This window comes from Apis dorsata, unplaced genomic scaffold (genome assembly GCF_000469605.1).
Source record: "Apis dorsata unplaced genomic scaffold, Apis dorsata 1.3 scaffold_257, whole genome shotgun sequence".
NCBI lineage: Eukaryota > Metazoa > Arthropoda > Insecta > Hymenoptera > Apidae > Apis > Apis dorsata.
In genome coordinates, this window is record NW_006263535.1 from 177595 (window position 1) to 190681 (window position 13087).

The 13087-nt window shown below is 27.3% G+C and overlaps 3 protein-coding genes across 6 annotated transcripts; 1 reads left to right on the top strand and 2 right to left on the bottom strand.

Annotated features, from left to right (window-relative positions):
- Window positions 1-67: 67 nt before the first annotated feature.
- On the bottom strand, window positions 68-6184 carry LOC102675405 (cold shock domain-containing protein E1). The gene is made up of 11 exons (XM_006616336.2): window positions 5903-6184; window positions 3354-4657; window positions 3104-3283; window positions 2803-2993; window positions 2436-2646; window positions 2101-2336; window positions 1765-2026; window positions 1460-1696; window positions 1178-1383; window positions 522-1106; window positions 68-439 (listed from the first exon to the last, which is right to left on the bottom strand). The coding sequence occupies exons 2-11, from the start codon at window positions 3747-3749 to the stop codon at window positions 271-273; spliced, it is 2673 nt and encodes an 890-aa protein (XP_006616399.1). The 5' UTR covers window positions 3750-4657; window positions 5903-6184; the 3' UTR covers window positions 68-270.
- A 195-nt stretch (window positions 6185-6379) lies between these two features.
- On the bottom strand, window positions 6380-8329 carry LOC102675100 (ataxin-3-like). Of its 3 annotated transcripts, none has more exons than XM_006616334.2 (6): window positions 8138-8329; window positions 7900-8074; window positions 7596-7732; window positions 7247-7401; window positions 7064-7183; window positions 6380-6942 (listed from the first exon to the last, which is right to left on the bottom strand). In XM_006616334.2, exons 1-6 carry the CDS (start codon window positions 8143-8145, stop codon window positions 6521-6523), a joined length of 1017 nt encoding a protein of 338 aa, XP_006616397.1. In that variant the 5' UTR covers window positions 8146-8329; the 3' UTR covers window positions 6380-6520. The 3 variants fall into 3 exon arrangements, with proteins under 3 accessions (XP_006616397.1, XP_006616396.1, XP_006616398.1); XM_006616333.2 differs by having other exon boundaries at window positions 7900-8064; window positions 8138-8328; XM_006616335.2 differs by lacking the exon at window positions 8138-8329 and having other exon boundaries at window positions 7596-7753; window positions 7900-8126.
- A 549-nt stretch (window positions 8330-8878) lies between these two features.
- Window positions 8879-12734, top strand: LOC102674882 (SRSF protein kinase 3). Of its 2 annotated transcripts, none has more exons than XM_006616331.2 (6): window positions 8879-9541; window positions 9890-10103; window positions 10183-10498; window positions 10670-11248; window positions 11320-11614; window positions 11698-12734. In XM_006616331.2, exons 1-6 carry the CDS (start codon window positions 9321-9323, stop codon window positions 11987-11989), a joined length of 1917 nt encoding a protein of 638 aa, XP_006616394.1. In that variant the 5' UTR covers window positions 8879-9320; the 3' UTR covers window positions 11990-12734. The 2 variants fall into 2 exon arrangements, with proteins under 2 accessions (XP_006616394.1, XP_006616395.1); XM_006616332.2 differs by having other exon boundaries at window positions 9908-10103.
- The last annotated feature ends 353 nt before the right edge of the window (window positions 12735-13087 follow it).

Consider the following 13087-nt stretch of genomic DNA (forward strand, 5'->3'; position numbering starts at 1 on the left):
TTGAAGTAGTTCAGACAAACTGCCTTCCTGATTATCTTCATATTTTATAAGATGATAAAATGACTCGTTGTTTTTTTAGTTTATATTTTTTTTCTCAACAAGATCATGATCCAATCGATTATCAATGTTATTATTGTTGTCACATTAGTCTCAATTTGGCAAATGTTTACGATGCTTATAATAATAATAATCTCGGTACCGAAGTGTATGGACTAAAAACAAGTAATGTAGATTACAATTTGGATAAGCAATAATCCTTTCAATACAACATTACTCTTGGATAGCACCAGGAGTATGCTGTGATCTTTCTTGACTAAATCCACGTGTGCCATCTGGCCCTCTTGGTTGCCTAACTATAGTTAATTTAGGACCTGTATCTTCCAAAGATGTAGTGCGCAATCGACTGATTAAACGTTCGGGTCGTTGTTGAACAGCATCACTATACAATAAAGAGAAAAAATATGAGAATTAATATTAATAGTATAACAAAACATGTAAATATAATATTATAGAAAATTCACCTTAATCGTGTTACATTGCATGCAGATGATTTACCAGTACGCTGATTCGTAATTAAAACGAATTCAACCTGATCTCCTGGTTGAAGTATTGCATGATCTCGAACTTCACTCATGTGGAAAAATAATTTCTTACCCTCATCAACTTCATATGCAAGAAAACCAAAAGGGCCTTTTACTGCATCAACTGTTGCTCTTCTTTTTTTTCTAACTGCTACGATATTACAAGCATGACCTGCTGAATCCACCTGTAATTGTACAGGATCACCAGCTTGTAACAGCTCACGTTTATTGACAAGTCCCATAATTCTGAATTCATATTCCGGAGTATCTTCATCTTCATTAGTAGCATTTATTTTTATTAAGCCAGCATACTCTGCCTGGTCAGGATTTGCACTTCGTAAAGGTCTGATAACTGTTCCATCAAGCACTTCACTAACTGGTGTTGGCCTAGGAATACTTCCACGAGGTACCAATTTAACGTAATCCGCAGCTACACAACCACCATTACCTCTACCATTTCCAGAACTGATTGTACATTCAATATCAGCTCCTACTTCTAAAGCATTAACATCCCCTTCAAAATTGCTAAAAAATACAAATATTATTATAAAAGATATTCAAAATATAATATTCTTAAATATATTTAAATTATTCACCTGAAGTGAAAAAATATTTCTTTATCATGATTTACAGTTTCAATAAAACCAAATCCATCTTTAAGTGCAGCAATAAAACCTTGACAAATTTGTCCATTTAGTTTTTTGTTGCCATTTTGAGTTTTTTCACCGGAAGAGTTCATTAGAGATATGTCGACAGCAACAAGTTCTTTATTCCGTTTTACTTGACAGATACTAAATTGAACCTAAAATACCAATACTTTTAAAAAATGTATTAATAAAATCATAATATTGCATATATGTATATATATATTAATGTACCTTATCACCAAGTCTTGGGATATTCTTAGGATCACAATCTTTACTAAAGAAAATGACACTTTTTTGTTGATTTTCTTTTGTGTATCCAATTAGACCAGGCACAACGCCATTTATACTCTGAATTATAGTACCCAATAAATCTTTTTCTATAATTGTTTCAAATTGAACTGTACCAGCCGGTAAGTGCTTTAATCTAATTGCACTTTGTCGATTGTTTGAAAATGAGGAAGAAGGATCCTAATACAAAAATTTAATTAAAATATACTTAAAAGAAATAAAATAAATTCTAGATGCATTGTTCTTACTTGAATTACTGTGAATTCAACTTCATCCCCTACACTAATTTCTCTATCAACATCCAAAACTTCATTAAAATGAAAGAAAAGTCGTGTATCTCGATCTACACAACGAATAAAACCAAATCCATCTTTTAGTGCAGCTATAATGCCTTGTTCTCGTTTTTCACCGGATACATTAAAAGATTCAGGTAATAATAATATTTCAGTAGCTCTCTTGAGTTGATCTCTAGTATCTGTAGCAATACGAAATTTGACCCAGTCCCCATGTCTAAAAATCATATTAAGTCATAATTAAATAAATGAAAAATAGAAATAAATAAAAATAATTTATAAGTATAAAACCTAAGAGTAAAATCTCCTTTTTGATCCTTGTCACCAAAAGGAATTTCAACTGTATCTGAAGAATGTTCTGTATCTCTATATCGAATTCTTCCAGGTAAAGGATCATTTTGATGACGAGCTGCAGTACCCCTTTCCAGAGGTTTCAGTACTTGTCCTGTTACTATTTTATTACTAACTTCTTCAAAGACTATTGACCCAGGTGGTAGCTTAGTAATATTACAAGCTACTTCTTTTCCCTTAAAATATTAATAATTAATAATTAATTAAATTTATGCAAAGAATTAATATTGTTGTTTAACAATTGTTTATATACAATAAAGAATAAAAATATTTACATTTCGAGTTTGTATTATAAATTCTACATCATCTCCCAGTCTAAGTTCTTCTTTCATAGACTTAGCTTCACTAAAGTGAAAGAAAATCTCTTTTACTACGTCAGCACGTTCAATGAAGCCGAAATTTTCTTTCATTGAGCATACAACTCCACGATAGCGAACTGGATGTACTGGATTTTCCAATCTTACATGACATGCACCTAAATTTCCTCTGTAATTAAAATGCAGTATTATAATAATTTTACCTGATGTGATATTATATACAATATATATATATTGTAATAAGTAATAATATTTTAAATTTATTATTAAATATTATTAAATAAATAATATAATATTTAAATAAATTATTTAATAAATTATTTACCGTTGATTAGTAGCAATTTGAAATGACACTTTATCACCAGCACGCAAAGTAACATTTCCTTCAACATCATCTTTTGTATATGGCAGAAAAAAACATTCTCCACGATTTTCATAACTAATACGACCTTGTGTATCACCACTTGTATGCAATTCTGTTGTTACATTTCCAGTAACTCTTTCTTCACTTAGCACCTATATTATAAAATTTTATATATATTAGTATTTTATATGTTTGAATATTTTGGTTATACAACTTTAGATTATTCTGGCATTTTATATAAATATATTAATAATATACTAACCACTTCTGGAGCAATCTTACTAACAGTACTAGCAATAGGTTTGCCTGTCCGACGATCATAAGTCATTTCAAATTCAACAGGATCTCCAATTTTTAAATGTTCTATGTTACCACTAAATTGGCTAAAATGAAAGAACAACCTTGCTTGTCTTTCACAGCATTGTATAAATCCATATGAATGCTAGAAAAAAATAAAAATTGCAATTTTGTACATAATAAAATGAATATTAAAAATAAAATAAAATTTTCACCAATAATTTTTCAATTATTCCAGTTTCTCGAGTTCCTTGGTTTTCAGATTGATCCTGATAAGTGGAGTTATTTGTTGTTGACTCTTCTGTATAACCAGTGCTTCCTTCCATTCCTGTAAATGTTCCAAAAGGAAATCTGGTAACTTCATTACGTGACATCTTAGTGTTGGGATAACCAGCATATTGTATTGTGTTTTTTCCATTTCCAGGAGGTGAATCCATCATATAATGATCTCCACTATAATTGGTACCATTTCTGTAGATATTAGTTGTTGGTTGATGTGATCCTGTTATAACTTTAGGACTTGGTATAGTCATAGACTTGTAATCAAGTATTGCAGGGTCAGAGTTCATGATTGGCGGCTGGAACGTTTTCCACTGAGGATTGTTGGACATTGTCTCAAATTTGCACAATTTTAAATGTAATCTTTACGTATAAGTTTTGCTCTTTTCTTGAAATAATTACTTAATTTCTTTTTTATGTTCACTTCTGTTTCACCACAATATATATATATTTATATATATATATATATATATATACTTATATTTAGAAATTTTTAGTCTTTTCAATTATTTAAGTGTTAACATAGATATCACAGAATGGTTCTTGGTACCTTATATCTTCATTCACTATTATAATGTTACAAGAACTTAATACAGAGGAAGAGAGGCTCTTAAAAATGCTGCAGAAATGCAGGCTTCTTTGTGACCAAGAAGTGGAAGGAAGGATTTGAAAATATTTTGACGTTTGTCATAAATTATTTATAAAAGAGTACCCAGGCAACTCTGTGCAAAATTGGCACTCTTTAAATACAAATACAAATGTTTTATTAGTCAAGAGCAGCACAATCTCAGCCGCAATCACAATCACGGTCACTTTATAGCTCACCTAACTCTTTCTCACAAAGCTTGTGTACACAATATACAAATGAACAATATAGTTAATGTTGATTTATGAATTAATACAAGTACAAAATTCTTAGCACATCATAGACCATTGATACTTTCCACATACGTATGCACGTGTTATAACAACTGTTTGATATTTACTCAATATAGCGTACACTAGAATAACTGTGTTCCTTTTAAACAGCAGTCATCCTTTATAAAAGGAGTAAATCAAAAAACATAGGAGATTTAAAAGATAAATGTTGACTTGAAATCCTCAGATGTCTTCAATGCGTGCTGAGTGTGATTGTGTTGTTCCAATATTTCTATGTTAGCGTTTCTTTCTTCAGCATTTAATTATGGAATTTACAGTGAGCCTTGGTTTCAAAAGTGTCCTAAACTAACAATTACACAAGCTGAAATAAAAAATATTTTGTCATATTAATATAATTAAATATTAAAAAAATAATAATATATTTTAATAAGATTATGAGCTTTACTATAAAAAAAGATTTTAATAATGATATCATAAATAAATATTTCATTTTTTTATTATTTAAGATGTATTTATAATAATAATAGTTAATTATATGATTATATTTAAATAAAATATTTTGCTAAAATAAAAAAACAAATAATATTGTTTAAATGTAAATGTTAAAATGTTAAAATTTAAATGTAAATCAAAGTTTATATATTTTAAATAAGATATTATGCATTTTATATATCTATATATATTCATAGACATATATATACACATATCAAAATTTATAAATTGTAGTTATAATTTATATTTTATATTGAAAAAAAAAATTTATTTTATCATACTAATTTACTAATTTTGATAAATTTTTATTAATATAATTCTATTATATTATGGATATTATTATGGATGCATTGAAAATAAAAGTTCTATTTTGAATAAACTAAAAAAATAAGCTTTTAACAGAGATGAAAAAAATATCTCTTGTATATATAGGTTATTATATATTTTTCTTTTCATATTATAATAATATACAATTATATATAGAAATCTATAATATATTTATTATATCCTATTTATGGTTATACATAAGATAAATAAGATATTGACAATAATTGACTACTAATTTGACATTGACTTTTTATGCTCCAACTGGTACAGTTCTTTCAATGTTTTTTATTTATTTCTTGAGATTTTATTTATATTCAAAGTTTCACTTATTAATATTTTACAAATAATAAAAACATCTTTATCATCAATTTGTTGTTTAAATCATTATTTTCGAATTTTGCTGTAAATGGAATATAATAGTTGGATACCTACATGAAAATGTTTGAAATATATCTAACAATATAAGTATTATAAATTTCTCAAAAGTAAATAAACATATATTTTGCTTAACGAAACATCATAAAAGTAAGTTTGAATTTAAAATACTGATAACTTTTACAAGATATAGTCAAACAAAAATCCGAAATATTGTACATGCTCGCCAGTTACGAGATTCTAATTTTTTATGAGGTCACTCGTTTCTTTACATATCATAAAGATTTACTGAAATTTTCTATACTTATAAAATATGAATATAAGTGTCAAGAAAGAAATAATTATAATCATTATGAATGTTTCATTGTAAAGCTCGTAATCGAATAACTTTAAAAAGATTTATAAAACTCACCACGACACAGCACAGCACTGACGACATGCCGCCATGTTGAATGTCAACATTCAGTATTCACATACAAAACAGGAGCAACTACAGAGTGACTACAGTTAAAAATTTGGGTTCATAGCCATCTGGTAATATTGTCGCAAAAACAATTATTTGCATGTCCTATTATAAATATATAAAAATCATAAATTTATATTTGAAAGTTAATAAATTTGACAAAGAATAAATATTTATTTGATTATAGAAATAAAATACACATAAAAATAAAAGTGTGTTCTTAACATAACGTTTTTGAGTAATGTTCCGGAAAAATTTAAACCAATGATATTAAAGTGCGTTCAAAAAACTGTCAATTTTAATATTTTGTTAAAAGTACCAAAAGTAAAAAATTTTTAGTATTTAATTAAGATATAAATATAAGATATAAATACTCTTTTAATAACAAGTTTTATGATTGGTAAAATAAACTAATGCATTTTAAAATTTATAACATGTACAGATCTTTTATTTATACATTTATTTTTGAAATACTTATTCATACTACACACAAAGTAACTAATTATTTATAATTTACAAATAAAATTTATTTTAATAATAATATTAAAAATATTCTTGCACATATTATTAAATATTCAATTTTTGTGAAGTTTCTCCATTTGATGTCCTTGAATATGTACCAAAATGATTTAATTGATGCCAATGTAAATCTTCAGATTCTGGTGTTGATGGAGCTGTAGCACATTCTAAACTTAATTGAAGAGCTCTTCTTAAATCATCATCCTCATCTATGTCATCAGTCCCACATGTTTTTTTATTGTAATCATGAAAATCCAAACTTAATTTAAGATATTTATCTACATCATTTCTTTTATTCTCTTCAAAACTTAATTGAAGTGCCCTTTGTAATTCTGCATTTTCATCATCTTCTTCATCATTTTTTTCAATTTTTATGGGAATTATCTTTTCTTGTAGTTTATTTGTTGATACTTTTTCTTTACTAGATAATGCTCTGGTAAATGTATTTGATATTACATTATTACTTATACCTGTAAAACCAAACTTATTTAAAACCAGTCTTATTTTAAAAAAAAATATATGATTACAATAAAATCTTCAATGGAGAGAAAAAATATTATATTTAAAGTTTTACTTAATTCAGATAATAACCTTTTGTTTTTGTTTTTAATGACGTTTGTCCTTTTGACATAGGTTCTATTGGATTTTTCATAAGAATATCATCTGCAGGACATTGTGGAAGTGCACCAATAACAATAAAAATAGAATAACCTATAAAAATATATAATTTTGTATCTATAATTTTATTCTTTATTATATTTCACTAAATATTACCTTCTTGTAATAACTGAGCTAAATACATAGAAAGATAAGTATCCGATATAAGTTCTGGTCCACTTAATACTGAATTTAAATTAAACCATTGCTTTCCAATCTTTCTTATAGTAAACCAATGACCTTTGTAATTACAAATATATGCTTTCATCTGTCTAAAAATTATATATATTATAAAATATGACTATATTTTAATACATGATTTATACATAAAATAATTTTATTTTTTATCATATAATGTATTCATTTTTCAATTTTATTATTTAATATTAATGCAAGATAAGTATACTTTATGAATATTTCGAATTCAAATAAAAATTGTTTAAATGAAAAAAATTGAATAACATACAAAGGATCATTCTGTGCCATTATAGCTGCAGATTCTGTACTATTATATGGAATTAATTCTAATCCCCAAACTTTTAATGCACTACTAATTACTTGAACTGAGAAGTAGCCACTGTCATCCATGTTTCCTGATGGTTGCTAAGCAAAATAATTAATGCCCTTTACCACATATAACGATATTAGTATAATAATTAATATTTCAAATAAAATAAATAAATATATATAATAAAATATTTAAAATCTTTTTTTTATATTCTGCAATACACTATAAATAATATAAAAATAGTTACAATGCACAGATTCACCTCTAGAAAAAGTTTATAATCTTCACTGTCAACACCAGATTCTGCCATTCTTATCCTTTCTTCTTCATCCATTTGATGACCTAAACTAGCAAGATCTACAGCATTATAATATGGACCTTGTAAAAGTGCATTTAAACAATGTTGTGCGCATAAAAATCCTTCTTGCTGTAACAAACTTTTCCATTGAAATAATTTATATTTAAAAAATCATTAAATACTCACGCATATTATTATTTACCTTTTCATGAAATATCGTATCCATTTTATTAATATTTTTTTAATATAGTATGTAAAACATATAAATATCAAGTAACAAATCAAATCATGCGTTGAATAATCTAAAAAGATTCTAAGATCAAACGTCACCCACAAAAATATTTTTTGGTTATAACCAAAAATATGTCATATATAGTTGATGAAACTTTTAGATATAATGAATCAAGTATATAGTATTGCCATCTTCTAACAAATTGCTTAGTTATCATATGATTATTATGAAATATTTCTTATTTAAATTTTATTGTTCATGGTTGTTATTAAAAGTTATTTATTTTCTTTTATATATAGAAATAATATTTTTTTATATAACAATAATTTTATATAAAATATAAAAAAATAATTGGTTATAATGAATAAATTAAAAATATTGATAAAATCATTTTTAAATAAATATTAAACGATTAATTTAAGTATAGATAATATAGATAATATTTTCAATAAATTATTTCTGTACAGTATTTGTATTTGTTACATTATATAATTAATTAGATAACATACACTTTTCCGATTGGTTGTGCTGCAATTGATTATTAAAATGTATATGATGTTCTTTCACGAGAAACTTAAGCTAAGTATAAAATATTCTATGAATTTCATTAAAGAACAGTATAGAGATTTTAAGAAGACTTATCAAAAGCATCTGAAACTATAAAATAATTATTTAAAGACTTAGCGAATTTGAGCCTCGTCTGCTACCACGGCATAGAAAAGGAACTATTGAGTACTAATTATTAACGAAGGCAGAAGTACAAGATCGCGACTAAATCAGAGAAGAAAAATTTTAGTGCGAGTGTATTGCCGATGTAACAGGCAATTTAAGTAGAAGGTGGAAGTGCATTGATAAATACAATATTGACGACCTGTAGAACGACACCTGCTTTACTCGAAACGAGAGACGAGGACACGGTGACGGCGGGGGCGGCCATACTCAAACAACCGCCGACCGAAGTGCGCGGCATAGCGCAGAAATGAAACGATAATAAACTGTATTATATCGTTCGTAAACCCGGGGAAACGGTAACGGGTGTAAGTGCCTCCATTAAAACATATAGGAAAAAATTACAAAAGGAAGTAAAAACGGAAGTGTGGGAAGTGTGAAGAAAGAGGAAAGCGGCCCGACGAATCGAGGCGCACGGAACGGTATGAGTGCAAAGACAGACGTGAACAGGCGGGTCCTAGCGATTCAGGCCAAAAAAAAAAGGCACAAGCCAAGCAAACGAAAAGGAAAAGCAAATATTCAAGATGAATCAGAAACATCAGGAGCTCAATGTTCAAAGGCATCGACTACTCAACAAGGACAAGGATCGAGTTTCTATCAGGATGCTTCTGCACAAAGACCATATTCCAGTGATAATGGAAATAGGTATTCAAATATCATTGTCATTTTATTTTATTAATTTAGTATTCTTCTCGTTGACAGTTTCTCGTTTATGAATTTATATAATTTTTTCGATGTAATAAGTATTCGTATGGAATTTCTTATCGAATTTTTTTTATATTGCAAAATGATCAATTTTATTATGGAATATTTTAATGAAAAATAATATCTATATTTTTTAAAAATGTATTATTAATATCATTTTATTATGAAATAATAGAATTTATAAATTGTCTGTTTTGCTAATCCCATGAAAATTTTTGAAAACAGTTTATAGTCTTTTATTTTCTAATTCGTGTTTGCTCCCTACCTTTTCCTAACTAAAACTTACAGATTGGAACCATGTCATAGCTCAAGTAACGAAACAATGGAAGATGGTGATGAAGTATACAGTAGTGAAGATGAAGAACAAGAAGACAGCAGTGATTATTGCAAAGGAGGATATCATCCTGTTAAAATAGGAGATTTATTCTTAAATCGCTATCATGTAACTCGTAAGCTTGGTTGGGGTCATTTTTCAACAGTCTGGCTTTGTTGGGATTTACAGGTATATATTTGATTAAGAAGAAGATATGTATTTTTTAAAGTAAATTTATAAATATTATGTTTTAAAATATGTTCTGTAGGATAAACGATTTGTAGCACTTAAAGTGGTCAAATCTGCATCTCATTTTACTGAAACTGCATTGGATGAAATTAAATTATTAAAAGATGTACGTGATACAGATCCTAGTGATCCTAAGCGTAATAAAACCGTCCAGTTACTCAATGACTTCAAGATTAGTGGCATTAATGGTTTGCATGTTTGTATGGTATTTGAAGTTCTTGGACATAATCTTCTTAAATTGATTATCAAATCTAACTATAGAGGAATTCCAAGAAATAATGTTAAACGTATCATTAGACAAGTTCTTGAAGGTCTTGATTATCTACATAATAAATGTAAGATTTTTATACTGAAAAATATATTTGATTAATATTATTTTATTAGATAATATTAATTTTTGTTAATAAGTTTTAATTTTACATAAATTTGAAATAAATTTGAAATATTTAATATTATTATCACAAAAATTAATTATTAACAAAATATTTTTGTGTTTTTCTTTATAGGTAAAATTATTCATACAGATATTAAACCTGAAAATGTTCTTGTTTGTGTTGATGAAGCTTATATAAGAAAATTAGCTTGTGAAGCAACAGAATTACATTCACTTGGAATGAAATTGCCAGTATCTTTGATTTCAACTGCACCAAAGGAATTCCAAGAACCCACTCCTAATTCTAAAATGTCAAAAAATAAGAAAAAAAAACTTAAGAAGAAAGCAAAACGTCAAAATGAATTATTAAAGAAACAAATGGAACAAATAGAAGAACTTGAAGAACAAGATAAACTTGCAAATAGCACAAGAGCAAATGGAGAATTAGAAACAAATAGTCCAGATCAAGATATAAACACAGAAAGTATAGATGATAATACCGAAAGTAAAGGTTCACCTGACATTTCAGAACCATCTGCACCTTCATTGCATATAAATGGTGTAGATAGTTTAACGGTTGAAGAAAAAATAGAAAATCAAATACCTCAACAATCAGAAAAGATGGAAAATGCAAATTCATGCGATGTAGAAAAAAATTGTGGTGAAGCAATACATTCACCTGATCATGAAGATACAGATGAATGTAGTGAAGGTAATCTTTCAAAAAGTAATTTTGGTATATATAAATAATTATATTAATTTCATATTTACTTTTTTTTATAGGCCGCAATTTACATCCACCTGAAAGTAAACAATTAAAAAGAGCATGTGTAGCTCCTTTAGATCCTGCCCTAGTAGAATGTGATGTTGAAGTGAAAATAGCAGATCTTGGTAATGCATGTTGGGTCCATAAAAAATTTACAGATGATATTCAAACTCGTCAATATAGATCATTAGAAGTGTTATTAGGATCTGGATATGATACATCTGCAGATATATGGTCAACTGCCTGCATGGCATTTGAATTAGCAACTGGTGATTATCTTTTTGAGCCACATAGTGGTAATTATTATTGCAGGTAAAGTACCATTTTTTGTAATTATTCAAAAAAATTTGTTCATTTGTAATATGATATAAAATATATTTTGTTTTTTATTATAGAGATGAAGATCATTTAGCACACATTATTGAATTGCTTGGAGAAATACCAAGACACATTGCTCTTTCTGGCAAAAACTCAAAAATGTATTTCAATAAGAAAGGTGAATTGAAACGAATTACTGGATTAAAACCTTGGGGACTGTACGAGGTGCTTACAGAAAAATATGACTGGTCACCAAGAGAAGCGCGCGAGTTTGAAGAGTTCCTAACTCCGATGCTCGAGTTTGACCCGAGTACGCGAGCTACAGCAGCAGAGTGCCTGAAGCATCCATGGCTGCAAATTAAAAAGTGATCATGTTTTTTATCGTTTTATCTTTAAATTCTTCAACTCTATACTTCTACCATCCTGACGTAATTATAAGTCGAGAGTGTAACAAGAGATAATGATCAGCAATGGCCAGGTTCTTTCATCTTATATATATTGTTTTATTTTTGCATAATGAATGTATTATCACTAAAAACGCACAGTAAAAATTATTCAATATAAAATATTATATATATGTATAATATTATTTTATAATAATATTATAATATATTATAATATTTAATATTATAGGATGCAAAATTATTAAAAATGTATCTTATAAATTATAATTTAGAATTGTTTTTTATCTTTTTTATCTGTTAATAATTTTATGATTATCATTTATGTCTATTATTGTGATTAATTTTATACAGTAAATAGGAGTTATCTAATACCAAAACAATTGGAAAAGAAAGAACTTGCTACATTCCACCAAATTCCAATATTTGCAGTAGTTGAATATGCTTCTAATTGTAACACTCTCGACGATGGCTGCCTACTTGTGTATTTATAAATTTGTTAAAACATGTTTTTCATTTAGTGATGCTATCTTAAATTAAAATTTCGTAGTACTTTATTATTTTACATGGTCATCGTTATATTATCCTTTATATTACTACTTGTCACTTAATTTATCAAATATCCCAAGAGTCATGGGACCTACTCATAATGTACTTTAGGAAAGGGCAGGCCCATTGTTATGCTATAATGAATATTAAAATTTTCATTAAAATATTTTTTTGCATTAAATTGATTATTCGAAATTTATTGATAGCAGGTTTTTTCTCTGTGATCTCTCCTCGTGCTTAATTAGTATTCAAGAAAGTTTAATAATCATTACTATTACTGTTTTGATTAAATAATACTCATAACACATACGCCGGAACGTGTGTTTAAGCAACTGAATCTTTGTACAAATTCAATGAATGCAGAAATACATAAATATATAATATTAGTATAATTAAGAGTTGGTCGCCAGATTCTTGGTAAACAATTGATATGATTCGGAATAAGACAGTGCATACTTTATTCAATTACAATGAAAAAATTCTAGAATTTGAATTTGTAGTAAACTCATAATAATCA

Bases quoted from the DNA above. Each gene is read 5' to 3' on its own strand.
- LOC102675405 (XM_006616336.2), bottom strand. From the start codon at position 3,749: ATGTCCAACAATCCTCAGTGGAAAACGTTCCAGCCGCCAATCATGAAC. The intron at 1,107-1,177 runs GTGAATAATTTA...TGTATTTTTTAG, and splicing joins GAAATATTTTTTCACTTCAG to CAATTTTGAAGGGGATGTTA. The intron at 440-521 runs GTGAATTTTCTA...TTTATTGTATAG, and splicing joins TGCAATGTAACACGATTAAG to TGATGCTGTTCAACAACGAC.
- LOC102675100 (XM_006616333.2), bottom strand. From the start codon at position 8,161: ATGGATACGATATTTCATGAAAAG. The intron at 8,065-8,137 runs GTAAATAATAAT...AGTTTGTTACAG, and splicing joins ATACGATATTTCATGAAAAG to CAAGAAGGATTTTTATGCGC. The intron at 7,402-7,595 runs GTATGTTATTCA...TATAATTTTTAG, and splicing joins ATGGCACAGAATGATCCTTT to ACAGATGAAAGCATATATTT.
- LOC102674882 (XM_006616331.2), top strand. From the start codon at position 9,321: ATGAGTGCAAAGACAGACGTGAACAGGCGGGTCCTAGCGATTCAGGCC. The intron at 11,249-11,319 runs GTAATCTTTCAA...TTTTTTTTATAG, and splicing joins TACAGATGAATGTAGTGAAG to GCCGCAATTTACATCCACCT. The intron at 11,615-11,697 runs GTAAAGTACCAT...TTTTTATTATAG, and splicing joins AGTGGTAATTATTATTGCAG to AGATGAAGATCATTTAGCAC.